This window comes from Diadema antillarum, unplaced genomic scaffold, assembly GCF_040938485.1.
Source record: "Diadema antillarum isolate AM-2024a unplaced genomic scaffold, OU_Dant_1.0 scf00000192, whole genome shotgun sequence".
NCBI lineage: Eukaryota > Metazoa > Echinodermata > Echinoidea > Diadematoida > Diadematidae > Diadema > Diadema antillarum.
The window spans coordinates 421,246-447,849 of NW_027271081.1; the positions used below are offsets into that span (position 1 = coordinate 421,246).

The 26,604-nt window shown below is 37.5% G+C and overlaps 2 protein-coding genes across 2 annotated transcripts in view; one reads left to right on the forward strand and one right to left on the reverse strand.

The window, feature by feature from the left end:
* Nucleotides 1-1,356: 1,356 nt before the first annotated feature.
* LOC139723554 (mitochondrial carrier homolog 2-like) lies at nt 1,357-17,788 on the reverse strand. The gene is made up of 11 exons (XM_071634794.1): nt 17,521-17,788; nt 12,780-12,864; nt 11,417-11,523; nt 10,737-10,841; nt 8,801-8,910; nt 8,104-8,163; nt 6,316-6,409; nt 5,958-6,005; nt 5,165-5,232; nt 2,293-2,368; nt 1,357-1,567 (listed from the first exon to the last, which is right to left on the reverse strand). The coding sequence occupies exons 1-11, from the start codon at nt 17,614-17,616 to the stop codon at nt 1,475-1,477; spliced, it is 942 nt and encodes a 313-aa protein (XP_071490895.1). The 5' UTR covers nt 17,617-17,788; the 3' UTR covers nt 1,357-1,474.
* Nucleotides 17,789-21,931: 4,143 nt separating this feature from the next.
* Nucleotides 21,932-26,604, forward strand: part of LOC139723556 (transaldolase-like) — a 32,930-nt gene continuing 28,257 nt past the window's right edge. Inside the window, exon 1 of the mRNA XM_071634795.1 lies at nt 21,932-22,051. Coding sequence (XP_071490896.1) covers nt 21,961-22,051 — 91 coding nt within the window. The 5' untranslated portion in view covers nt 21,932-21,960. The remainder of the gene's footprint in view (nt 22,052-26,604) is intronic.

A 26,604-nucleotide genomic window follows, 5' to 3' on the forward strand; every position in this document is an offset into this window, starting at 1 on the left:
TACTTATTTCATAAATGCTTCCAGAGGATTCTTGATCTGAACAGGAGGGTTACAGCAAAGAATGGCCATCCATATTCCTTTCTAATATTTTTCACACGTTACAAGAAATGGTCACTGGAATCTAGAGTAATCCTTGTGACACAAAGTGTGTTCCATACGAATACAGAAAAGACAATACTGTGAAATCCCTCTCTGTTTAAAGACTACAGTCAGAATCAATCTATCAACTTTTTTCCAAGTAAGTTTTTTTCTGTATTTCTACACCCTCTATCCAACTCGCTGAACTGTTAGTTGCTGATGGTCATATTACAAGTAGAAGCATTGAGACTTCACCTCATTTCTCCTTTTCCGCTAAGAATTATTCCATTTCTTTGTCTGGCATGTATTGGGGAACTTGGCTGTACAAACAATGCTACTTTTGTACGATCCAAAGACAAAAGTGCAACGACAAAGTCTGCATTCCGTTTGGGGACTATGAGACACACCTTTCTAAGGTATGTAAAGCAGAATAATGGGATCAGTACTTGAAACTTCACATTCTCATCAGTTTACCCCTCATACAACAGGTCAACATTGCTAATATACAGTATAGATTGCATCCATATGCAGGAAAAAAAAAAACACACATAGTCTAACGGCACATCCCTCATAAATTTTCCTCCCGAGCCGTGCTGAATTGCCATTTGCCAAGTACATCAAACATACTTTGGCAAAGGGTCACCACGACCGGATCAAAGGAACATTGCAGGAAATTATTCCTACTTGAGTCGTGATTCAGGATTAAACAAACAACTTACATTTCTCTTGACCCAAAATAGTAAATATATGAAAGATTGACTACATTTGCAGAATATGATATCTATTGCCCACTCAACATTTCGTGCTGCAGCTTAGAGCATGATTCCCACAGTGACTAGGTCACTTAACCCGTTGAGGATGGTTTAATTTTGCTACAACACGCATTTCCCATAAACACCTGCCCGAGTATACTCGGGACTCGTCCTCAACGGGTTAAGGACGTGCTACGGATGTGCTCAGTCCAGCCAACTGTCCATTTAAGAAGGCACCAATCTGCCTTGCAGTTTAATAGTCACAATGGGGGAGGAAATGAGTGCTAACCCGTTTCAAGTTGAAAACATCCCCTTATGCATGTAAACCCTGTATCTTCCTGTAAAATCCATACCACTTGCACCTGAAAACCACATATAAATGCTTGCCAAGATCAGGTGAAATCATTTTGAATTCTGTGTTCCCAGTGGGTGCTGTGATTTCAGACATACACATCCAACTTGTTGGGACAGGAAGACTACCAAAGAGAATCAACTGAGAAACGATCATGCCCCCCCCCCAAAAAAAAAAATACAAAAAATACAAACCGAAATAAAACAAGAATAAACAGAGTGAGGGAGATACGCGTAATGGATAAAGAGAAGAAAAAAAGAAAAGGAAACATAGAGAAACATTCCAAAGACTATTAATCCAGGGGGGTGACAGGCTCTGGCTGGAACACCACCATCTTGGGGTTGAATCTGCGGAAGAAGAGGCTGGAACCTCGTTTGAGAAGGCCCTGGAAAGGAAGAAGGGCTACAGGTTAGACTACTTCGACTCATCAAGATCATTCTTTTGACACATCAACATTCCAAAAAATGACTGGTATCAGGGATCTGCCATGCATTGTCCCCTCGAATGCATGACATTTCTACAATTGACTCCCAGTATAACGAAGTCCTCGGGACTGGCAGTTTTTCTTTTGTTATATCGAAATTTCATCATAACTGAACAACAACAAAAAAACAATAGTGTGGATATGTTGCAACCTGAATTTTTTACATCGTTGTAACCAGAATTTCATTATAACCGTGTTCATTATAACAGCAGTGCACTGTATTTTCATCCTGAGGATATTTCAATTTCCACGACAGTACCAAACTACCAAACCAAGAATAAGAACTCATTCCAGGCAGATGAAACATATTTCATCTATTTTGCATGCATGCCAGTTGTTTTGCACTGGCAGCTTCAAAAATCACATCACTTTGATGGCTGTCAACATCCCCAATTGACTGTTACACAAGCAAGGAGGAATATGAACACGTCAAGATCAGAGCTTTTTGTCCACTGAGTTTTGCTTGGTATGTATTCATGACAAGTTTTGATAAAACAATTCAAACCAAATCCTTTGCTTCTGTATGTGCTGTCAAAAGCAAGCCAGTAAAAAGTCTGCTAAGAATGCTGGGTGATGGGGTAGGGAAGGGAAGGGGAGGGTAGAGATTGATGAAAGCCTATACTCACCCTATTCCTCAGGTCTCGCCAGCAGTCTACCCAGTTGGCATATACAGGAACATAGGGAGCTGAACCGGCAAGCAGTCTAAAAGAAAAGACAGCACAATAGCAACTGAGTTTATCAAAGGTATGAGCATTGCTAAAACATTCATTTACATACTTTGTAGTCTCTAATAAGTTGTCTAACTAATACAGTGCACTCCAGTTATAACGAAATGCTCGGGACCGCAGTTTTCTTTCGTTATAACGAAATTTTGTTATAACCGAACAAATACAATATATAACGAAAACAAGGAAACCACGCATATATCGTATATTGTTTGTCGAATACTCATCACACACTGGAAAACTAGGTGAAATGGGATGTTAACTTTTTAATTTCATTGAATATTACATTTAAAAGAGAGTATATAAAGTTGTTTGTATTGTCACACATGTTTAGAAAATGATGGTTAAGGATTCGGTTACAATTCGCTATGCCAATTGTACATTTCTTACAAAAGTTCGTTACTGCGAAGACTCCTTATTCCGAAGTTTCGTCATTCCCAGGATTCTGAAGGTTTGTTTATTGAAGCTTTGCTCTTCCGAAGATTCATTATTCTGAAAGTTTATGATTTAGATATTGATAATACATTGTTCGTTTTCCGAAGGTTCGTAGATCGGACAATGAAATAAGGCTCATCATTCCGAAGGCTAGTATTAATAAAATGAGAAAAGGTTCACTATTCCGAAGGTTTCTTGTTCCGAAGGTTTTTTTTTTTTTTAATCCAAAAATGAAATAAGGTTTGTTATACCGAAGAAGGTTTGTTAATCACAAAAGTGTGAAAGGTTAGTTATTTCAAAGGTTTGGTTATTTCTTAAAGACAATTATAAGGTTTGCAATTCCTATAAAGTTTGGTTAGTGGAGTCACCATTTTCGCTTTGGGATTAACAAAACTTTTTTTAATGTTCCGATTAACGAAAGTTTGGAATTTCTTTCATTTTCAGATTAACGAAATGTCGTAATAAGAACCCTATTTCATTGTCAGATTAACGAATTTTATGAATAACCAACCTTTGGAATAACACCAAAATGTTCGTAATAACAAACCCTATTACATTTCCACACTAACGGACATTCAGGTGTATCAGAATCTGTGTGTTTTGTAATAAGAACCTTCGGAACAACAAAACGAACCTTATTCAATTTCAGATTATTGCATTACAATAACGCAAGTTCCCTCAAAAACTGTGCGTGACACACGGAGCGAACGCACAGTGATTGAAGCGTTCGCACATGCAGAGACGATAGAAATGTTATGCATTGTTCCGCTACATATTTACGAAAGTGATCCGCATTTCGTTATAACGGAGCACATTTCTTTTGTTTTTCTCTGTCGGTAGTGCTCGGAAAAGACTTCGTTATAAAGAAAATTTCGCTATAACCGTGTTCGTTATAAGCGAACTTTTTACCATAGACTTTAATGGCAATAATTTTGGGACCAGACGTTTTATTTCGTTATAACGAAATTTCGTTATAACCATGTTCGTTGTAACGGGAGTGCACTGTAGATGTTGCAGAAGAAGACATCATCAGAAACTTTGACCATCACTGTGAGAAATCTAACAGAAGAGATGACATTAGAATACCTCACATTCGGAAGCTACGCATGCATTTTAGATATCAAGATATGTTCTAAATCACAGGTTGTATTTGAGGAGCATTTGTTAGCTCTGAGGCTTTGGTCACTTTCCACAGATCTCAAGAAAGTATGGCAAATATTATCAAGCTGTTTAATCAAGAATCAGCCAAAAAATTGTAAATCAATGTACAATAGATTTATATTTTCCTTCAAAAAGTGACTTCTAACTTCTGCAGAAACACACATGCAGAGAGTCCAATTGACACAAAAGAAGAATAAGATAAAATTCTCACTGGATATAAGCATCTCACAAATTAAAATGGATATATGAGCAACCATGTGAAAAGAAAACACAATTACATTTGTGAGTCTGACAGTGCAGAATGGGGATTCCAGTCATACTGAACAATTATAATTTCAAATCATGTGCCATGCAAAACAGCAGTAGGTATAAAATAGAGATGCTATGCTGCTTTTTTGACACATAAAATGATGTCACAGACATCACTCAGATACGTGTTACGTTATTGTATACAGACTACTAAATACATAATTTCCAAAAGACAGACCATCATTTAACTGCAAGAATAAAGACATAGAAACTAAGGAGATAAATGTGTCTACAATCAGATGATATGTAAAGCATCACATAAAGCACACAATTTGTCACTTTCTTTCTTTATGTAATAGACTAGTCACTTCCAGTCAGCGTTGATGTTACGTAGTTGCCCTTGGGTCACAATCTGTTTGTATAATCCTAACAGTCAGAATACATTTGAATGTCCTATGTTTTCGTGTTGGTTTTTTTTCATGTTTTCACACACATCACTGACACAACAGTGTTCATAAAACATGAAATACTATATTGTTGTCTATGGAAGTTTGATATCATGTGACACAAAGCATATATGACAAATTCTTGCTGTTCAAATTAATCATCGATCAAAGGTGTAGGTTTCACACAGACACACACAAGAGTAATGCAACACAAGCTATGGCTTATTTATTTTGTGTAGTTTACCAATAGAGTGAATAAGTAACACAAATAATTGGTGATTTCTTTTACCCAGAGAAAAATGACACATGAAACTACAAAAGGAAAAAAAAAACTATTCAATAAATCTAGCATTTCAAACAATGTTTGTGAAATATTGATTGTCTGACCAGTTGCTGTATCAGTCATGCAAATTCTCAGCAGCACAGGCAAACAAAGTTGACAAATACATAAGCACTCCTAAATCTGTGACGATCACACTCACCCGCAATTGTTGGCTATGATGTTGCAGTTGATGAGGCTGAATGGATATGTCAGCATGCTTGCTAGGAACTGTGAAAAAAGGAACAAGAAAAAAATATGTAGAAAAATAGAAAGGCACCCCATCACAGAACAATCATTGACCAGAATAAATGGACATACAGTGAAGGTCTGAATGTGATCTCTTATATCCATGAATAACTGAGAAATGCGTAGAGCTTTACAGTATATCTCCTTTTTCTGTGAAAAAAATATCAATATGCAATAATAGCAGTAAAAGTAGAAGTGGTAGTAAGAATATGAATAGTAGTAGTAGTAGTAGTAGTAGTAATACTTATATTGTAATAGTAATAATAAAATATGATAATAATCATCATCATCATCATCATAATCATAATACACGTAAATAGTAATAATAAAATATTAATGATAAGAAATAATTATACTTGAATTCTAAGACTTATATCAACATCATCGCTATCTCTTCTTTGCAGCAATCTTTGCAATATCAGTCAATATCTACTCTGTGCTCATATGTGGAGATTGACAATGAATGTAGTATGTGAATTACGCTGCAAGTCCCCGTGATAAAGTTTTTTGCAAGAAAAGATAAAATCCATGATTTGCCAAACATGATACTGATACTCTTTATTAACTTTCAATACTGAACTGGACTACTTTCACTGACAATTCATTCGAAGAATATTATACTAATATGAGAAAGGTCTCAAGTGGCTGTCATCTGCACCACTATATAAAGTCAATTGGCTGCCACACAATGGGCTACTTGAACTTACTCCTGTGATGACGTTCGCGTAGCTTCTCAGCTCAACTACATTTGCCATCTGAAATGTTAAGGAGAAGGGTATTGTTAATCATTAACAGAAGCCACAGATTATCATGTGTACGTAAACAAATATATTTGTAGATCAAGAGCCTTCATTCCTATCATATTCACCAGCTGTGGAGTGGATTTCAAAATATCTGTTCACACCCTCACACTTCTAAATACAACAAAAGTTGCTAAAAAGTTAAAGGTCAAACTTCAAAGCTTCTGGTATCAATAGAGCACATTCCAATAGATACAGACTGGCCAGTGCTTTACATAATCATACACAGTAACAGATCATATCTAGTATGTGATATTTCACTTACATTGTCATCTACGAAGAGCCTGTTGAAGGAATAGTACATTGACCTTGCAAGCCACAGGGTCAGGAGGTCAAGCAGTAGCCGTGGGGCAAGTCCACTGAAATGACAGACAACATAGTTAGAACCCTCAAAGTAAAAATGTCATTATAAATATCTTTTGAGTACCATGGTAGAAAGCTTACCACTAGCCTTCTGCCAGCCACTGCATGGAGTTATGTATTGTCACAGAACCCTAAACCGGCAAATAAATGTGACCTGCTACAACAAAAGGATCCTAAAGTCGCTGACGGCTGAGCCGAGAAAATCGAGATTGAAGTCACATCATCAAAATTGGTCAAAACAATCGGATTTATATTTTGGTATAATTTTGTAGTCTAATGTTTTGTCTATCATCTGCTGAAATTTCAAAGCTAAATGATCAAAGGAAAGGCAAGAAATCAGCCTGTTTCTGGGCCGTGATTTTCCGACTTTCAACGTAACAGAAACGTGTTCAAAGATTTGGATTTAGCGCCGCAACTAGACTCCGCCCCTAGCAACGAGGCAGTGATCTTATTGGTCAGTGCCTGGCATTTTGATTACTGATTGGTCGTGTGTAGACTGCTGGTGCCAAGCTTGAATGAACATTGCGGAGGTCGCTAGGAGCATGCCTTCTGTTTTCAAGTGGTGAAAACTGTCTCGCCTCCCCTTGATCATGCTAGCGTTGGAAGGAAAACTTTGAAGGCGTTTCTCTCGAAACTCTGATTTCCTCAACCACATGTCATGCACCAATAAAATCATCGATATCTCCGCAACCAAGTACTTTTATGAGTTGTGCTATATATCAAGTCAAAGTAGAAGAGTTAGGGAATAATGTCATGCCATTTTCAGAAAATTGTCCTCCCCCGACTTTCGGATCCTTTTGTTGTAGCGGGTCACAACTGCAAAAATTTTGTATTTTTGTGGAGTGAGAAGAAATTTATCAGACGGAAAAAAAAAATTGTGATATAATATGTTTGCAAGTGGTGTATCTGTGATATAGCAAAAGCAAAGTCATAGTTTGGTGAAAATCCCCTTAACCTTTGTCTTTTAAGTACACACAATTTCAGTGAAGTAAAATTCCTTGAAATCTGAATCAGATCTTGTTAAGTGTTAACCATTCCATATTTAGCAGAGTTAGCGAGATAAGCAGTTGTACCATACTTGCGTTTTGAAACTTTGGCCTTGACTAGAGATTACCTCATAATGCAAGCTCTTGCTGCTCGGACATTGCCATACCAAAACTATCAGTAACTTGGTTCTTCTGACATTCATTGGCATGGATCTCTCTAAGACCCTGTTTACAGTGCTGGAAAAAAAATATAGAATTAACCATCTTCTAAGGGTGATATAACAATGTGAAAATTATGATATACTGGGATGTTATATATAAATACTGAGTTATTATTATTATTATCATTATGTTTTAAAAAGAGAAATTTACACATACAATGATGGATTAGCATCAAAAGTGAGCCTGCCTGAGACTACATGTACCTCACAAAGAGAGACCAACTTTAGAACAGCAATTGGGCCCTCATGCATTACACTAAAAACTATGATTCCAGCTGACCTAAGGCTAGGTAAATTTATGTTCCTTCTTTTTTTGTTTCTGTTTTTGGGTGTTTTGGGGTGTTTTGGGTGGTGTTTGTTTGTTTGTTTTTTTTGTTTTTTTTTTTTGTTTTTTTTTTGTGTAACAAGGATTTGAATCTCTCTGTGTCTCTTGAGGCTCAACCCGAGGCTCAATACTGGACTTCTTTGAAGTGACATACTCACACAAACAAACCCCTGATTCCACCGTCATTGTAGATCTCAACATATGGTTGAAACCAGCCACTGCAAGGAGAAAATTAACAACACTTATGACTGACTGATTCATTGCCTGCTCAACATCTTGCAAACATTCTGAATTTCCAGCCCATCCTCCCTATCATCTACATAATGGATTATGCTCTCTCTTGTCTCAAGACTGCACCAGAACAAAAAATTGACAGCTCTAGGGTCATTCCAAGACTGATTCAACTTGTCATTCAAATTTAAATCTTCAATTCATCAGACAAAACGATATTACACTGGGTCATATGTAACCATCACTGGCTGAGATTACAACTCTAAAACACAAGAAATTGACATAAACTTCAAAACAATAATTAAAACAATGTCTGGTACAATGAATATTAAAGTCATGATGTAACAATTTCTAAGTGTGTACAATGCATCAAGTATTATATTTTGTAACCACAACAGGGTCACTAGGATCCTTAACACTGTCATGGTATATGACTCACTGACATTTGACCTTATTCAACGTAATTAATATATCTTAGATATACTGCACGAGCATTAGCATGTTGGTTGCTCTAAGTCCCCTGGCATTCCATTTCATCGTATCTACACGTATCTCTCTGAGCTATTAGGATCCTTTTGCACATACACACACACACACAAATCCCGATTGCTTGATATTCGTCACCTGTATTTTGTCTCTTTGCCTATGAACTGCGCCATAGTCCTGACCATGACCACATTGAAAGGCTGCGACACAACAATGGCACATACATGGGATACAGAATCCTTTGACATCTGTGAAGGAAAAGAAGCAAAATTGATCTTTGCTGCAAACAAATCACACAATGGTTGATGGACCATTAAATGTAATTTCAAGCCCCGCGGTGCAGTGTTACAAGACAAGAGTTCAGTGGCAGAAGACAAATTATCATTCAAACTCAAATGCTCTGCCACAAATGTCACATATTTGCAGGCATGATATTAAAGGGAAGGTAAACCCAAAGAGCAATGTGGATTGAGTGAAAGCAGCAACATTAGTAGAACACATCAGTGAAAGTTTGAGGAAAATCGGACAATCGATGCAAAAGTTATGAATTTTTAAAGTTTTGGTGTTGGAACCGCTGGATGAGGAGACTACTAGAGGATATGACGTATGAGTGGACAACAATACAAAGAAAATTCAACAAGGAGGAAAAAATTCAACAAAAAGGAAATTCAACAAAAATTCACTTTTCTAGAATTATGAAAGAGCAATGGACTAACCGCTTTCAGAAATAAGGGGGAATAATTGCTACCCTTAACATAATGTCAATATCAAGTTGATGGAATTTGTAATTTTCATGAAAAATTGATTCGTGTAGAATTTTCTTTATATTTTCTTGGTATTGATGTCCACTCATACGTCATAACCTCTAGTAGTCTCCTCATCCAGCGGTTCCAACACCAAAACTTTAAAAATTCATAACTTTTGCATCGATTGTCCGATTTTCTTCAAACTTTCACTGATGTGTTCTGCTAATGTTGTTGCTTTCACTCAATCCACATTGCTCTTGGGGTTTATCTTTCCTTTAAATATCGTCTGTTGAGAATGAGAAGGGCGTTAAGTTGTCTCGAACACTATGGGTTTTGTGAGAACTTAACACCCTTATCATTCTCAACCGACGATATATCAGGAGATAAAACCAGTTTATGGGTAGTTGAATCTGTGATTGTGAAGAATATTGTACTCTTGAGTGTACTTAGCATATAGGTGTGCATATGCACTAGTACCCAGGCAGGCTCGGCATCTTTGCTCAGCTGCTTTCTGTCTTTGTTGGATTTGTACTGTACGTACATCGCCCTCATACAAAACAGGCGTGCAACATTTTGGTGGGTTGTTAAAATTGCAGATTTTCTAGACTCAAAAAATTCACAAAAATAACACTCATGATTATATTTGGCATCAACAATATCGATTGGGTCATACAATTTCTTGCTGATCAAACACGAAGATATGATATGACTGTGTTATTCATGATGCCCAAATTATTATCAGATAGAGGAAATTGTCATCATATTAGGTAGCCACATAATGGCTTTAGTTTTTGTTTTTTTGAATATATAAAATAAAAGTCAGTGATGGGATAAAGTAATCATATAGATTATCACAGTAACAAATCATACCATGTGCCTCAAATATTATATAGATGATGACTGGCGGGGGAGGGAACATACTGAATGTTCCACCCAAAGGGTTTGAAATGCTATTGAGGACTTATAGCCTCCCGAAATAGCATTTCAAACCCTGAGGGTGGAACGTTTGGTACATGTTCCCAACAACAAAAGTAATCATCTGTCATATTATATGGGTTAGTCAAATCTACATATCAATTGTACCTTTTCACATTGTATAAAATAGGCAAATTTATACAATCAATTGCGTGAAAAATATGATCGTTCAATCATTTGGTATCATTTGTCATTTGTTACGTGAAAATGTTTTCCCATGGGAGAACATTACAAAAATCAATGTGCCTCCATCACGTGACTGTGTCTAGCCAATCACTAACCGGTATTTGACTAACCCATTCAACATTACTTATTGGTTTCTTGACTTCTGAAAAGAAAGAATGGTATCTTACTTGGACCAAGAATGTTGAAAAGGAGACCTTGGCCAGCTCTGGTCTCTTCTGGGTCAGCTGCTTCTTCTCCTCCTCATCATTCACTGGCAATACCTCGTCCAATTTCTGGAGAACATGATTGTCATAGTAATCATACCATCATATCATCTCTTATTAGCTCTGGATTGTTTGCTTTCTTTGTTCTGTTTAGTTTAAAAATGTGGGGTCTCTAAATAACACTTCAGTTTGTTTGTTTCTTTGTCTGTCCTTAATCTGGCTATACTTGCATGTGACAGTAAAAATAAAGATTTGTTAACATATCTTGCACATTACTTTATGGTTTTCATCTTAAGTCAAAACTCATATGTTTTATTTATACTTGTTCATGCCATCTAACATTGGCTAAACACACTGAAGGATTTTGGGGTTTTTTTTCAACTATGATTCCAGACTTTGATAATGTCTCCTAACAAGATTAGTCCATTACAATGCTCGCTGTCTTCTATTCTGTTACATTTGTCAACTACGCATCTGGGGAAATACAGACAACAGTATTGGGAAAAACAAATAGTTACGAGTGGAAAGATGTGTGGAATCTGCTTTGGAAGAGCTTTCTTAATCTGGGGAAGGCAGCTTCTGTCCTCGGCTAATGAGACAACATTACAGTGAATATGTACTTGCCTCTCTAAAGTGACACTTACCTCTGAAACGGCTCGATTGACAGCACCAGAGACTAAAGTCTGGCACATTGCTGGGAAGAAACCCCTGTAGAGCCCAAAGAAGCCATCCACCTTGTATATATGGCGGGCTTAAAAAGCAACAAGACACATGGAATCATAACTTCCACGTCATATGTGACCCTGCAGGCTGCTATATGTATTTTTATAGTCTATTTGTATAGCCCTGCATCACAAAATCAACAAAAAGTTGCCAGACATGGATTTTTAGTGAAGGGCAGATTCTAAAGAGGCAGACTCTAAGCTTTCAAATGATGTATAACTCAAAATTCAAATGGCCTCCCCTAACATCCCTAAATACTTGAAAGAAAGCACACACACTGGAAAAGTGTGAACTGAGATAAGAGGCTCTGAAGTACAGGGTCTATTCAAGCTACACGTGTATGCTACTGTAGCTGCACGATGAAAGGGACAAAAAACAGGATGTACACCACAACAGCAATGAAGGGATTATCAGATTAGGCTAAAATTGAGCATGTTTTATCAACACATTCTGTCCATGAATGCCAACTTTCAAAGCAGTAGCATTATCCTTTCAAAAGTTATTAGACTAGAAAGTGAAGAGTGTGCACACGATTTCAGGAAATGAAAAGGGGCCTCTATTAAAGACAAACCTGATAATTCTACTCTCGCCCCAAAAAGGTCATTATGTAGAAAAACTGCTGAAAACAAACTTTCCGTACTATGTTATGATCCCAAACTAAAGAATAATGTAGAAGGGTAGCTCTTTCAGAACCCATTTCACCTTTTCAAGTCCTCACATAAAATCAAGGGGTGCAACTTTTTGTTGCTTTTGTGATGCACAGTCACATATATTACATGTTATTACAGTAACATCATTTCCCTGACCTCTCAGAGAGGTAACCCAATAGCTCTTTCATCATGCCAGAAAAATCAAAGGTAAATTGCATCTCTGCAGAATATAGCAAACTTACACTACATGATGTATCACAGGTATACGGTGTATGACAAGTGGGGGAAAAATGGGCTGGGTCGATGCTAAATCTTCCTTTTGGTACTGGTACCAGTATATACGTACAATCAACAAAAGAGAGAGGAAAAAAAAAAGAACTGGATGAGCCTGTGTCATCGGAATGAACAGATCAGATATATTGTAATGCAACTGAAAAGGCGATCTTGTGACTATGAGGGGCATTTCATGAAGCGCTTTGTCATATTTTTTTACATTTTCTGTTACAAGCATAGAAATCCTTTCTGAAGGCAGGCACAGCAATGTCTTGTCCCTTGATCCATTATGGTGAGACAAGTGCATTGAAAATGTTAAATCATATAATAGAATAAAATAGAAAAGAAAAGAAAGGCTCACCGTAAGAAAAGAATCCAGGAAGTTGCATACATTCCCTGAAGAAGGCATTCCTGCCCATCCGAGGTGGTAAGGGCTCATATCCCAGCTAAGAATGGAACCAATATCAAAGATGTTATGAGTTTCGAAGAATTTGGACTTCATTCGTCAATAAGATTATCAGCAAACACACTTTATATTTAATGATATCATACCAAAACTAATGTCATTCTTGGTGGCTTTCACAACTCTCATAAATCTATCCATCACATACTGTACATACGTACAGGATAGACCAACAAATTGCTAATTAATAAAGGGATTTAAAGATAGAAAAAAGAATTGAGCTCTTTTGAAGGGAGAGTATAAAAAAAAGCCTAGCATATAAAATACAAAACTTAATTCATCAGAGTAAGTTGTTCAATAAAATGAACATATGACATTCAGTTACAGTATTTTATTCAAAGTTAATGACATAGACCCTATATGTATTTATAAATAAATGCCCATTCATGAAATTTCTATAAAAGTACATACTTTGTGCAACACTATTTTCTGCTCATCTTGTCTTGTTTTCAATCATATAAAGATTGCTGCTCTATCACTAATCAGGGACGGAGATAAAAGGGGAATGACTATTCCTAGAGATATAAAATGTGTATCATACAATATAATCTGGATGACAATGATCACATACAGAAAGGACAAAGTTACCTGTCCATACCGTACATGTTGTAATTATGTCATAAGTCCTGTATCTACGTGTAGCCTACACTGTACATCTGTGTACGTACAATATTTGTAGTTGCCACATATACAATGTATGCACCTTCAAATGCATACAACTGCTAAAGAAGGCTGTTGCCTATTGTACAGTGTACATACATGTGTACTACAGTTGTACTAATTTACATGTGGCTGCAGGCATAGTTATCAACAATGGTCATTGTCTGTGCCAAATTTTGTTTAAAAAATGTTTGTATTGGGCATGGCCCTGGTTTGCGAATGTGTGATTGGTTCGCCACAAGAACTAGTATTCTGGGTATTCCCCACACACCAAATGGGTAATTTATCACATAATTTTGCACATCCTGTTACAATGCTTTAGTACTGTATATAAAAAAGATTACAAATAATGCTTCTTGCTGAAAAGTGAGAACAAAGGGTTTGGGGATACAACCTACTGTGTACTCATAGCACGCTTCCTACTGTAAGTCCTAAAGGGAGATAAATCTACACTGCTGAGCCCATAATTGAATGAAAAAAATGCTCATGAATTGTGAACTCCTATGATCCTAACCTTGCACACTGTATTTTACTCTTGATTATAAGATGATAAGTATGTTTATAAAGTTAGCATAACTCACAGGAAATGCTACAGTCAGACTATTGGGGAAAATACAAGAGGATTTTATTGCACAAACCAATGGAATTTTATGTGCACTGAAACATACGAAGCTTTATTGCAATCTAATGACGCTGTAGTGTAATGCTGTCATCCTCTTCATCCGACAGCGCTCTCTTCAACTGCCACGCCAAAGGTCGCGACAACATTGACCCCAAGAGCAACAATGGAATAAACATGTTACAAATCAAAAATTGTCTAGATACTTTTCTAGACAAAAAAAGAAAAAGAAACAGTTACTCATTCATGAATCATCAGCATCAAGGAACTTTTGCGGTCAGACCAACTTCAGTGTATTTGGGATTTTATTCGGGATTTTAATCCCCTTGCATAAACAAAGATACTATTCTCACAGGTAACTACATTTATCACATAGTCAACCATTCTTCTTGTCCTCTCTTTCACCTTTTAATAATAGACAACCAAAAAGTCCAGAAAATGACACAGCTACATTTTAGTGCCAGAAATGGTCTGTTAATTACCAGTGACATATCATGCAGTTAGTTGCAAATTCTTGAAAAAAAAAGAGGAACAATCACCTGATATTTTTGTTCTCTGGGGAATTTCACATTGAAGTTCAAGTGCAATTCTAAATGTCTATGTTAGCTTCACCAAGGAGAGCATAATCAAAGGAACAGAATGGGGTATTTCCAAAGTAAAAGGCTACATTTCAGGGATGTCATGTTATTTTCTGTATCCAGTTTGCATTACAGTACTTATGATAATCCCCAATACAATATGATCTCTTAGAACACTTTGCCCAAAAATTGCTTCAAATAAGTAATCTATTACAATTTTTGCACTACTATTTGTATACTCTGGACTGAAGTCTAGTAACATAAGAAGGTCAAATGTTCATTAAAATTTTTTTGTTTTTCAACTGAATGGCCTATTAATTATTGATTTATTAATAGACAAGATAACAGCCCTAAAATTGTGAAAACTGCGCTAATACCATGCAGGGAATAATTTTCAAAGTCAAATTTGATTAGCAATTTCAGCTGATGAACAATATTTCAAATGGTATCATGTACACTTCTATGGAAGAAAACTGCTACACAAAAGTTAGTTTGTGTAGCAGTGGTGTAAAAATGCATAGCAAATTGCAATGCGATACCAGGAAAATTATTCACTGACCATGTCTAAACTAAGTGCAGTTTAGTGGTGAATGTATAGGTACCTATATCTTACATGGACTGACCAAACTGTCGCATTTTAGTCAGAGAGAAATAGCAATTGATAATAAATGATGAATCATCAGCAAAAGCATGATTTGGGCACAAATCAACATGGAGTTGTGACTTGTGAGGTGGTGACATTAATATTGACATCATACAATTGTACCTGCATCAAATTTGCACAACTCAAACTTTGTATCATTACCGTATAATTAGCATCTACAGGTGTACTACTACTACTACTACTACTACTACTACTACTCCTGTCTAAAACCTCATTTTCTAGAGTATGACATATGACGAATTGCTTTTGCAAGGCTTGAATTTGGATAATGTAAACTGCATTCTGTGATTAAAGATCAACACAGTTTAACTTTATGACTGCTCTCTCTCTCTCTCTCTCTCTCTCTCTCTGAGCCATCAACATCCACGCATCCCTCGTCCAGTTGGCCCCTGAATAGGGCCTAGGGGTGTTGGACAGTAGGCTACTCCTGAACCTGAAGGAGAAGAAGGGAGCACTGCCACTACCACTTTTACCAGATTAACAGGCCAGTAAAATTGCCTCGGATCTTGAGCTGATTTTGATGCAACTCTGGAGTAATGTTAATTTTAAGATCTCTTGGTCATGTTTGACTCTTGAGCACAAATAATATGTTTGAATACTAATAGGCTACACATTTCTCCCACAGCATGCATAGATCTAATGCACAAGCTGCGCCCATACATGTTAATTCGACCACAACGGCGTCCAAAATTTGACCACCTGCTAATGCTTTTGCGCACGGTCAAACCTTGGCACAGGAGTTCAAACCTTGGTGCAGGTGCCAATAGGAATACCTCCCTCCTGATTTCTACAATAAGTGAATATTGTTCCTTCTTCTTCTTCTTCCAGTCTGGTACAGTCCGCCTCTGGCGTATTATCGTACCTTGTGCCTGTCAAGTGCTGGGTGGACAGTGTGCAAGTAAAAATCCTCTACAAAAATTTCTATGTGCAGCTAAAAAACAAGATGAGAGCTCATCGGAGCTTTACAAGTTGCACCTCCTTCTTGAAGATCTCCAAGGAGGTGCAGCTAATGGTGGAAGGTGGTAGGGAGTGCCACAGCCGAATAGCATCTGGATAGAACGTGGATTGAAACAAGTGAGTTCTGGCAAATAGAACTTAAAGCTTATGTGGGTTTCCGCGTGTTGACAGTCCTGAAACTGGTATGAAGTACTGTAGATGACTGGAAGATCTACCAGACCATTGATTAAGAATGCTATACATCAAGTAGACTTTTGGCTGTGCTCTCCTTTCTTGAAGAGTGTTCCACTGTAGTTTATTGAGCATGGCAGTAACACTACTATCTCTGTGATACTACAGTGATAGTCACCCAGGACGAAACATGCACATCGGCGTTGCACCATCTCCAGCTTTCTGATGTTCTCTTGTGAGGATGGGTCCCAGACTGCCGAGGCATATTCCAACACAGGGCGAACTATGGTCTTGTGTAGTAATGCCTTTGTCTTTGGTGGGCAGGCTCTCACATTTCTCTGCAAGAAGCCCTGTACGTTGGCTTTCTTGGTGGTGGCATTTACATGGTGATTCCATTTCATGTTGTTTTGAATGTTAACCCCCAAGTACTTTGCAATTTCAGTGACTTGAAGTTGTAGATGCTCTCCATGAATGAAGTATGGAAAGGAGGTTCTGGATGATGCTCTTTTAAGTTATTGGAGACATGCATGATACGACCTGGCACTTTTGCGGGTGAAGTTGCATTAGCCAGTCTGCCTACCATTCTTGAATTGCGTCTAAATCCTTTTGCAAGCAATCCGCAGCCTCCTTACTTGCCACCTTCCTATTCTATAACAGGTTAGGCCTAACGTTAGTATTAACACTATTATTAATTGAGTATTGAACCCTAACATTTTTGGCACGAAATTCACTGTCATTTGGCCTGGTCTTTTACATACGTGTAAAATTTATCTGAGTTTGATTGTTGACAACGCTCTGCTGGTGATGATGTGGACAACTACAGCAACATCAACAACAGAACTACCAAATACTATAAGGCCTAACCGTGTAACATTAGGCACCTTCTTCACCATAACCCACGACAATGCGCAATCAATGGAATGCTACTGCGATGGTTTCATACTGCTTGTCTTACCCTTTCCTAATCTGACTAAGTGGCCTTGCCCTTACCTGGATAAGTGTCTTCACATAGCCCATCGGATGACTGAAACTCCCTAGTCCGATGTTTACCACCAGCTGTACCCATGGGTCGTTTGCGGCTGCCATTTTTTGCTGAAAATAAGGCAAGGTTTCTCGCAATAAATATCAAGATAGTGCTCGAGACTGATAATGAATGAAAGGTGATTATGCCTGCCCAAATCTACTTCTTACAGTATTATCACGGCTGCCTGCATATACGCAGTAATAACGATGAACACGTTTGATTTCTACAGCTAGCTAGCTGCTGGTGGGTGGAAATGGTACACATGCGGCTACGCTAAGCGCGCGCGGAGGCGGAGGCACGCAGCGATCGCAGATGGCAGTGAGTGGTCGCGCGAGCTAGCTAGGGATGACTTTTTCAGTGGTTTCATTCGTGCACGAATGTCATCATGCGACGATCACAAGAATTTTTTTTTTACTATAGCGCCATCTACGTTGCCATGCCAAAACTCTCATTCAGCCAAACATGTGACTGAGCTGATGCAGAGCTGGGCCCTGTTGCATAAAACCCTTACCGCTGGACTTACCGCTCCTTTCTAGCGGTAAGTCTTCAAATTAGCGGTAAATTTTATAATCCTTGATGCTGATTGGCTGTGACGCCTAATTTTGACGGTAGCTACCATTGAAATTCAATGGTAAGTTTCATGCAACGGGCCCCTGATGTCTGACTGCAAAGATAAGCAACACACTCCGTAGAAGTTTGAAGAAAATCGGACATTCTGTTTTAAAAGCACGAATTTTTGAAGTTTCTCGAATCTATGAGAATCTACAACAATATGTGATGTTCGAATATTACCACAATGCAATAGATTGTGCGTATTCTAATTTCGGAGGAAAAATTTATAACTCATCAATATTCATAATAGAATGATGATTGTCACTGAGATAGATTCTTGTGCGTCACTAGCTAATCTTTAAGACAAAAAAAAGGAAGAAAATGTAATGCTCTGTTAGTCGAAGTCGATGGGGAAAATGTCAAACTGTGTTTTTATTTTCCCCCATATAATTACAGTACTTCGTCGGAAGACTGATGATAGGTAGGCCTTATCAGGGACTCGAGGCGGAAAGAGAATCTTCTTCCACCTCCCTGGTCGTACATCTGACGGGTATAATTGGAAGGTTACAGTCAGCTCGACATGAGCAAGATCACCTGTCACCGCACACAGTAGGGTTAATACAATGATTGTATTCATAAACAAGGGCGGATCCAGGAATTCTGTAAAGGGGGCGCAATTAATATTTCTGGTGCCACTTCCGGGTTTCATGTCATTTTTTTCTTTTTATTTCTTTTGTTTTTAACGAAAAATAAAGGGGGAGGCATGCCCCGGGTGCGCCCCCCTCTGGATCCGCCACTGATAAATGACATTCTGGCTCACATACCTGTTTAACATTATCGTTTCTGGTCTGTTGGGATGACTGCGCTCTTTCTCCCAGACCCTCTTGTCAACTCCTCGTAGTGACGTTGGGCTTCAGTGATTCTAGTTCCCCGACACTTGAGACGCTGATTCGGGGTATAACTCCTACATTTTGTAAGGTCCGAGGCACTCCTCCCCGGGCACATATCATTTATTTATTTATTGAAACATATTTATACAGGATAAAAACGATCAGCTAAAAGCTGTTTTACATCGAAGTCCTGTGTAAAAACAATGGATTTTCCTGCACAGGGGATACATGTATATACTATAAAAGAGAGACCATCAAAAAGCGAAAAAAAAAATCATTTTCAACAGATTTAGAACAAAAAGGACTGCCGGACTGGGATACAAATGCACAATTCGTAAAAAAAAAAAAAAATGAAAAATGCTAAGTTTTGGAGTATATTCTGCCCACTATCCACACCAAACAGAATCAATACACACAAGACTGAAACACGCAGTTTTCAGCAACCCCATTTATACAACACCAGACACTCGGTCAAGCCTACAGTTCACACACGGTACACTCACTTACACACGCGCACACACACACGCGCGCACACACACACGCGCACACACATACATACACACACACACAATTACACACGCACACCATCAACAGACACACCACACACAAAACTCACTCGAGCACACACTCGCACCACATGCAGTGATACAACACAACATGACATTATCACAGGCAAATACTCACACAAACAATGCACACATACAATACACATTCTAGAAACACAACGTAATATACAGTACATTAATACGACACTGGCGATGGCATTATACATGTACATAAACATGTCAATTAAAAAAAAATGCGATACAACAACCTCCATTTCTATATATAGGCCTACTGAAATACAGAGATGAAAATGTGTGGTAGGTGACTGGTAAAAAGTGACAGCCCGGCAGTTCAAAATAACCATTATAACAATTAATCAATCAATCATTGAAAATATAAAATCATACTTAATGAAATATCCGAGGAATCCCCGTGCAGGAAAAGCTCACAAAATTCAAATAAAGGAAAAAAAAGTTTACAATCAGCATTGGATATACAAATACACGACATTAGGCAAAATAAAAATGTAGTGACGGCTGTATACATAGATTTCAAGGCATTGAATAACTAAGAACTGCTATTTCACAATATATGTCTTAAAAAAGGTACGTTTGTAAGACCTTTTAACCCGTTGAGGACGGACTGATTTTGCTACAACACGCATTTCCCATAGACCCCTGCCCGAGTATACTCGGGACTCGTCCTCAACGGGTTAAAAGTCAAAAGAGTTGGTGCATTTTGCAATTCAGTGGGAAGAGAATTCCAGGCAATGGAGCCCGAGTATCTGAAAGATTGTTTAAACATTTCATTGTTTGGCTTCGGTAATACTACATTTAACGAATTTGCATTTCTTGTGTTTAGGCAATGTCTATCAAAATACATTTCTACTTCATTGCAAAGCCTGACTGGTGCTGCACCGTGAATGCATTGATACATGAGCATACAAAGAAAATAGTCACGTCGGGTTTCTAGGCTCTGCCATTTCAATTGGTTAAGCAATTCAGTCACGCTTATATCACCATATCCAAATTGTTTGGAAACTACACGGGCAGCTCTTTTTTGAATGCGTCGTATAGATTCACGATTTTTTGCGGAGCAGTTTCCCCACACAGAACAAGCATAGTCAAAACATGGTTGAATGGTAGACTTGTATAGGATGTTAAGTAACCGAGTGTCAAGGGTGCTACTAAGTCGTCGTAAAGAAAACACTTTATATGCTAAGCTTTTACACAGCTGTTCTACATGATTATCCCAAGTCAAATGACTGTCTATGTTAACACCCAAATATTTTACACAATCGACTTGTTTAAGTCTGATTCCATTAAGATTCACATTCAAATCCTTCAAATTAGGTTTAAAACGTGAGGATACAACCATTACATTTGTTTTATCAGCATTAATTTTCAATTTGTTATTTCTATACCAGCTATATATTTCATCAATGCAGGCTTGAAGCTTTATTTCAACATCATTCACATTTTGCCCATAGCTGTAGATATCAGGGGATGAGTCATTTAATTTAGGTCTATTAAAAAAAAAAATCAGAATGTTGCAACATTTGAACAGATTCTGATTGTGTGGTTGGGTGTGCGTGTGTGGGGGGGGGGGGGGCAGCTTCTTAATGTCTATCTACACAGTCTTCAGAACCATGCATGTAGAAGACAAGTAGTCATGGGCTCACATTATTTTGTTGTTGTTGTTTTTTAGAATAAAGCCAGCAGGGAAGTGAAATGTAAATACTTGTGATGATGAAACATTAGCATTAATAATGATACACATGTAGAATTTTCTTAAGGTACGTACGGAAGTTTTATTTCCATCCATATGACTTCTTGAATTGTGTTTGATGCAATTTATTTTCAAGACGTAGTCTATACACCTTTTTCCTGCAACACTAGGATAATACCTAGATCAATAATTCAATTCTGACGCGATCGTTTGGTTAGGTGCCCTTGAGTCTTGTAATATTGAATAACGACTTAACGATTTACGCGTAGGCCTATTGTAACATCAGAATGTTGTTGTTTTTATTTTTAACTGACATACAATAATGTCAGTTTAAAAAAACATTCAAATATTCTGTCCAGTGTTTTTTTTTTTCTCAGAATCATTGTAGTCGTTATCATGATTGAAGGAAATCATTTGCATGTATGATACTGCCCTGCTCCGTTTACAAGTTACAAAAAAAATGGTTATGTTTTTACTGACTTTATTCATATGAACCAATCATACGAAACTACTCCAGTAACTAGAAGGATCTGTGCTACATCACACACCACATCCTCTTTCCCACCGTTCAGCCAGATCCTGACATCCCCACAAAATAATGAATTATTCCAATGACCCCGCATACGATTGACCTTTCGCCAGGGCCTGATTTTCTCGTGCATGGTGCTGTGCAGGAAGTGAATAGTCACAATGTCAGAAGAAAAGCGAATGAGAATGGCGTCTTCTTTGGATCAGCTCAAGCAATATACTACTGTCGTCTGTGACACAGGCGAATTTGAGTGTAAGTAGTTTACATTATTTCAAAATTACTTATTAACAATAAGGTCATCCATTTCCGTGTTTACCGCATGCTTGAACGCCATCTTGAACTTGTCCAACAGCGGCGTACACTGACTAGGCGGAGATGCAACTACATTCCGCGGGAGAGTAGCCCGTACGGCAGTCGAGAAGTACCGCTTAGGGCCATAGGGAGAAGCAAGCAGCGCAGCGCGCAGCGTTCAGCTCATTCAACAAACAGACAAAGTAGGGCCACACATTTGAAAAAGCTTCGGAGTCGCACGCAGTTTTATAGGTGTTTTTTTTTAAATCTTATTACCAGTTAGTGCTACCCTCTACTGCATCAGAATGTCAACTTTTACCCTGTAAATTTATAAGTTCTTTAGCATAGTAATATAGATCTACCATAAGTTGTAACATTGTCATTGGTCGAAATTACTAAGTTCTACTTCTAGACTATAGAAGTCTAGTTCTTCTTCTTCTTCCAGGTAGAGTGCAGCTTCAAGTTTTGAAGATTATCGCACTGTGCTTGATTACATTCATTTAGTAACAACACTCAAAAGTAAGTAAATTAAATAGGCTCTAACAATTAGTCACTAACATAGTAACAATAACACTACCAGTTTGGTTACGTAGCTTGCAACGTAACGGCGGTAACACGCGGAAGCTGCTCATAATTCAATCACCTGCTATAACTAAGCTACATCAGTGATCTCATCAGTACATTGTAGAAACCTATGCTTTTGCGCAAGGTTGAACCTTGGTGTATGGCGCAGGTGCCGATATTAAGCAATAAGTCAGTATCAGAAATTGGTTCAAGTTCTGCTCTGTTTTTGCTCCATGGCCCTGTAAATGTACTAATGATGAAATGTTAGTGAAGTTGTGTCTGGCTTCGATAGGGTCTAGGCAGGCTCATTATATATTAGACCACAGCCCATTCAGTGGCTTCCTATATACTACTAAGGCAGGCAGTGCATTGCTGGTTGAAAAGAGAGTAAAGAGGTGTTTTTTTTTTTGTGTGTGTGAGTGTGTGTGTGTTTTTTACATCACAGAATTGTTTTGATATCCAAGAGGCCAGTGATTTAATTGATGAATATTTTAAATGATGGAAACAATGACGACTGCCAATTGGAATCAGAATGCATGTGTGTATGTTTGTTTCTTACAAAAGACAAAAAAAAAAATACAGCTTGAATATTGTACAGGTTTAGAGGTTTGTAAAAACATTCATAAACATGCACAGTTGGTCAACTAGTACAGTACCAGTACTTTGTTTGTGACAAAAGCTCTAACACAATGTCTGCAGCAGTTCCTACTCATGTCTGGTGAAAATTTCACTCTGGTCCCTTTTCCATCCTTTTTTATTTTGGGGTCAAGCACCCTAGACCTTGGCACTCGACATGGAATTGTTCAGTATTCAGATGCCAATGATTCCAACAGTGAAATGGTCGTATCTTGTCTTTTTAATTATATTTTCTGTTCACCTGAATTTACTTAGTTCTTGTTGTGTTTGATGTACTGGGGTTTATATGTCACTGTTGTACAACTGTATTAGTGGGGTGGCTTAGTGAAATTATCGTGACACGGCGGACAAAAGCATGATTTTTTCACCAAAGGTACTTCATGATGTACCTTCTCAAAAAATAGGGTGCTCCAAGAAAATTGATGCTGGGAAGGAGGTCAGAGGTCAAAGGTCAATGACCTTTATTTGTGAAATAGGTTTTTTGGCTATTTCTCAGGTCAGGAATATCCAATCTGGATAAAACTTGGCAGGAAGAATATTGAGAACAAGTAAAATATTTTGATTGAATTTGGGGTGAATTTTCCAAAGGTCAAAGGTCAAAGGTCAATGAACTTTTTCTAAAAATCATGTTTTTGTTTATTTCTCCAGGTAGGAAGATTCAATTTTCACAAAATTTGATATGAACGTTATATAGAAGGTACCAAGAGTATAAACCAGGGGTCAAATATAATTGTTGATTTGTGCGTTGCCATGGCAACCCAAAACGAGGGTTTTTGATTGAAGTTAGTTACAGGAGGCTATTTTCCAGTTTGGAAGAGATTCCATTTGAATAGGTACAACTGATCAACGGGATGTATAGAGGTTTGAAATACTTTTCATTAGTGTTAAGTGGTATGTTGCCATGGCAACTACATATATAGATTTTGGTTAAACTTAAAGGAGACTTCAGAACTTATGAATTTGAAGAGATTTCCATCAGGGTTGGTATAATTGATCAACAAAAAAGTCGCCAGACAAAGATTTGTCACCTTTATAGCATGTGGGTTGAGTGAATGCAGCAACAATAGTAGAACACATCAGTGAGAGTTTGAGGAAAATTGGACAATCCGTTCTAAAGTTATGAATTTTTGAAGTTTCTGCTCATGCAGTCGAGGCTGGATGAGAAGACTACTATACCTTGTAATGTCACATGTGTACAACGATATAAAGAATGAATAAAGAAAATTCAACATAAATTATTTTCGCTTACAAAAGGATACTCGACTTCTCTTTCAGAAGGCAGGGGGAATAATTTTACCCTTGACATACGTAAGTAGCAAGTCAAAGAAACTATGTGAACTTTATTCAAAAAGTATGGTTTTGTGAAATTCTCATTTCATTTTCCTTAGAATGTGTGCATGTGACATCATACACTGTGGTAGTCTTTTCATCCAGCCGCGACTGTGCAGATACCTTAAAAAATCATAACTTTTGAACGGATTGTACGATTTTTTCCAAGCTTTCTGTGATGTGTCCTACTAATATTGTTGTATTCACTGAATCCACGTGCGCATGAAAGTGGACTTGTCCTTTAAGGACAGATTCTGAAAGAGCAGACTGTAAGCTTTAAAATGATGTATCACACAATTCAAAGGGATTCCCCTAACCTATCTAAATAATAATACCGGTACTGGAAAGAAAGCACACACTCTGGATAAGTATGAACTGAGAAAAGAGGCTGCATTGTCTATTTTAGCGTTTAATCTTTACCAAGCTGTCTCATGTCATTATGTTCATCTTTTCTTCCCCCCTCCAATTTTCATTTGAGTTTGCCATTATTAATTTTTGATGATAAGAACGATGCCACAAGGCATTGTTTCTTAAAAATGCTTCAACTGCTCCTTCAGGTCCAAAATCTACATCAATATATATTATTTTCCTGATCTCCTCAACATTTTCCAAAAATAAAGCATACACCTTTTATGCACTGAGTCCTCCTTTTTGTGGATAATTAAAGGCAAAAACCCAAAATTAGTGCTTGAAAATTATTCTTAAGTGTAAGTTACGGATACAAAGAACCTCTGTAAAAAATGAATCTGTATAATCAATGTTAAGTATTGTTAATAACACAAAATGTGAACAATATTTCTATGATAACATGTTTCCAGACTAAACCGTCCGCATTTATGCTTTAATGAGAAAAATACTGATATCTCTTTATATGTTTGCTTTGATTGCAAAAACTGTATATGGTAGGATGTCTTGTGATACAACTGGGGGGCATTTCATGAAGCGTTTTGTCAGATATTTCGTCTGACAAAATGTTAAAAGCTACTGAAATCCTTGCATCTGATTGGCTGAGAGCATTTTTGTCCGACAAGTTGTCGGACAAAAATGCTTCATGAAATGCCCCCCAGGGGGGCATTTCATGAAGCAGTTTGGTCAGATATTTTTCTGACAAACTGTTACAAACTACAGAAATCCTTGCATCTGATTGGCAGAGAGCAAATTTGTCCGACAACTTGTCGGACAAAATGCTTCATGAAATGCCCCCAGACCTACACATATTATGCATAAAATGTGATATCCTGAACATTTTTTTTTTCAAGTCACTCTCCCAAAAGTGTATAATATAGGACCTTTAAGTTTTTCTTGTGTTTGTTCCTGGCAGATTACTAGTACACAAATGCTCCAATCCATGATGACCTAACGGAAATTAAGGAAATTAAAATGAATATACTGAAAACCAAAACTACAAATACTAATAACTTACTTCATTCTTCTCTCCCCACCCCACCCCACCCCTTCTTTTTGGTTTCTTGATATACTCGTAGATCTAGCTGACTTTGATAATTGTCATTATGTAACATCATCTTCAATTGACAAGGCGATAAAACTTAACAATCATTTCATTATGCTGCTCGACTAATGGGGTTAGTTGAACTATATTGTTTTTAATGTACTATACTTTTTCCTCCTATCAATCACATGTATTTTGGGTGGAATGTATTTTGACATAAAGCATCATAGAATCAACCGCCTTTGGGGTCGGGAATTTTGTCATATCATATTGTGATTTAGATTCTGCTCTATGCCGATTTTGTTTTATTTCTATCAACTTTTTAAACTTCCCCATAGACTTTGTTCACCAGCCAACTACATCCCACCCTCTTTGGATAATGTGAACCAATCAAACATTGCTTTTACTTTTTAATAACATGTCTATACATAGCTATCAGACCAAAAATATTCAAACCGCTTTAAGTCTTTATGAGTGAAATTACAAATATCAATATATTTTTAAAAATATTCAAATTGTCTAAATTCAACTTCAT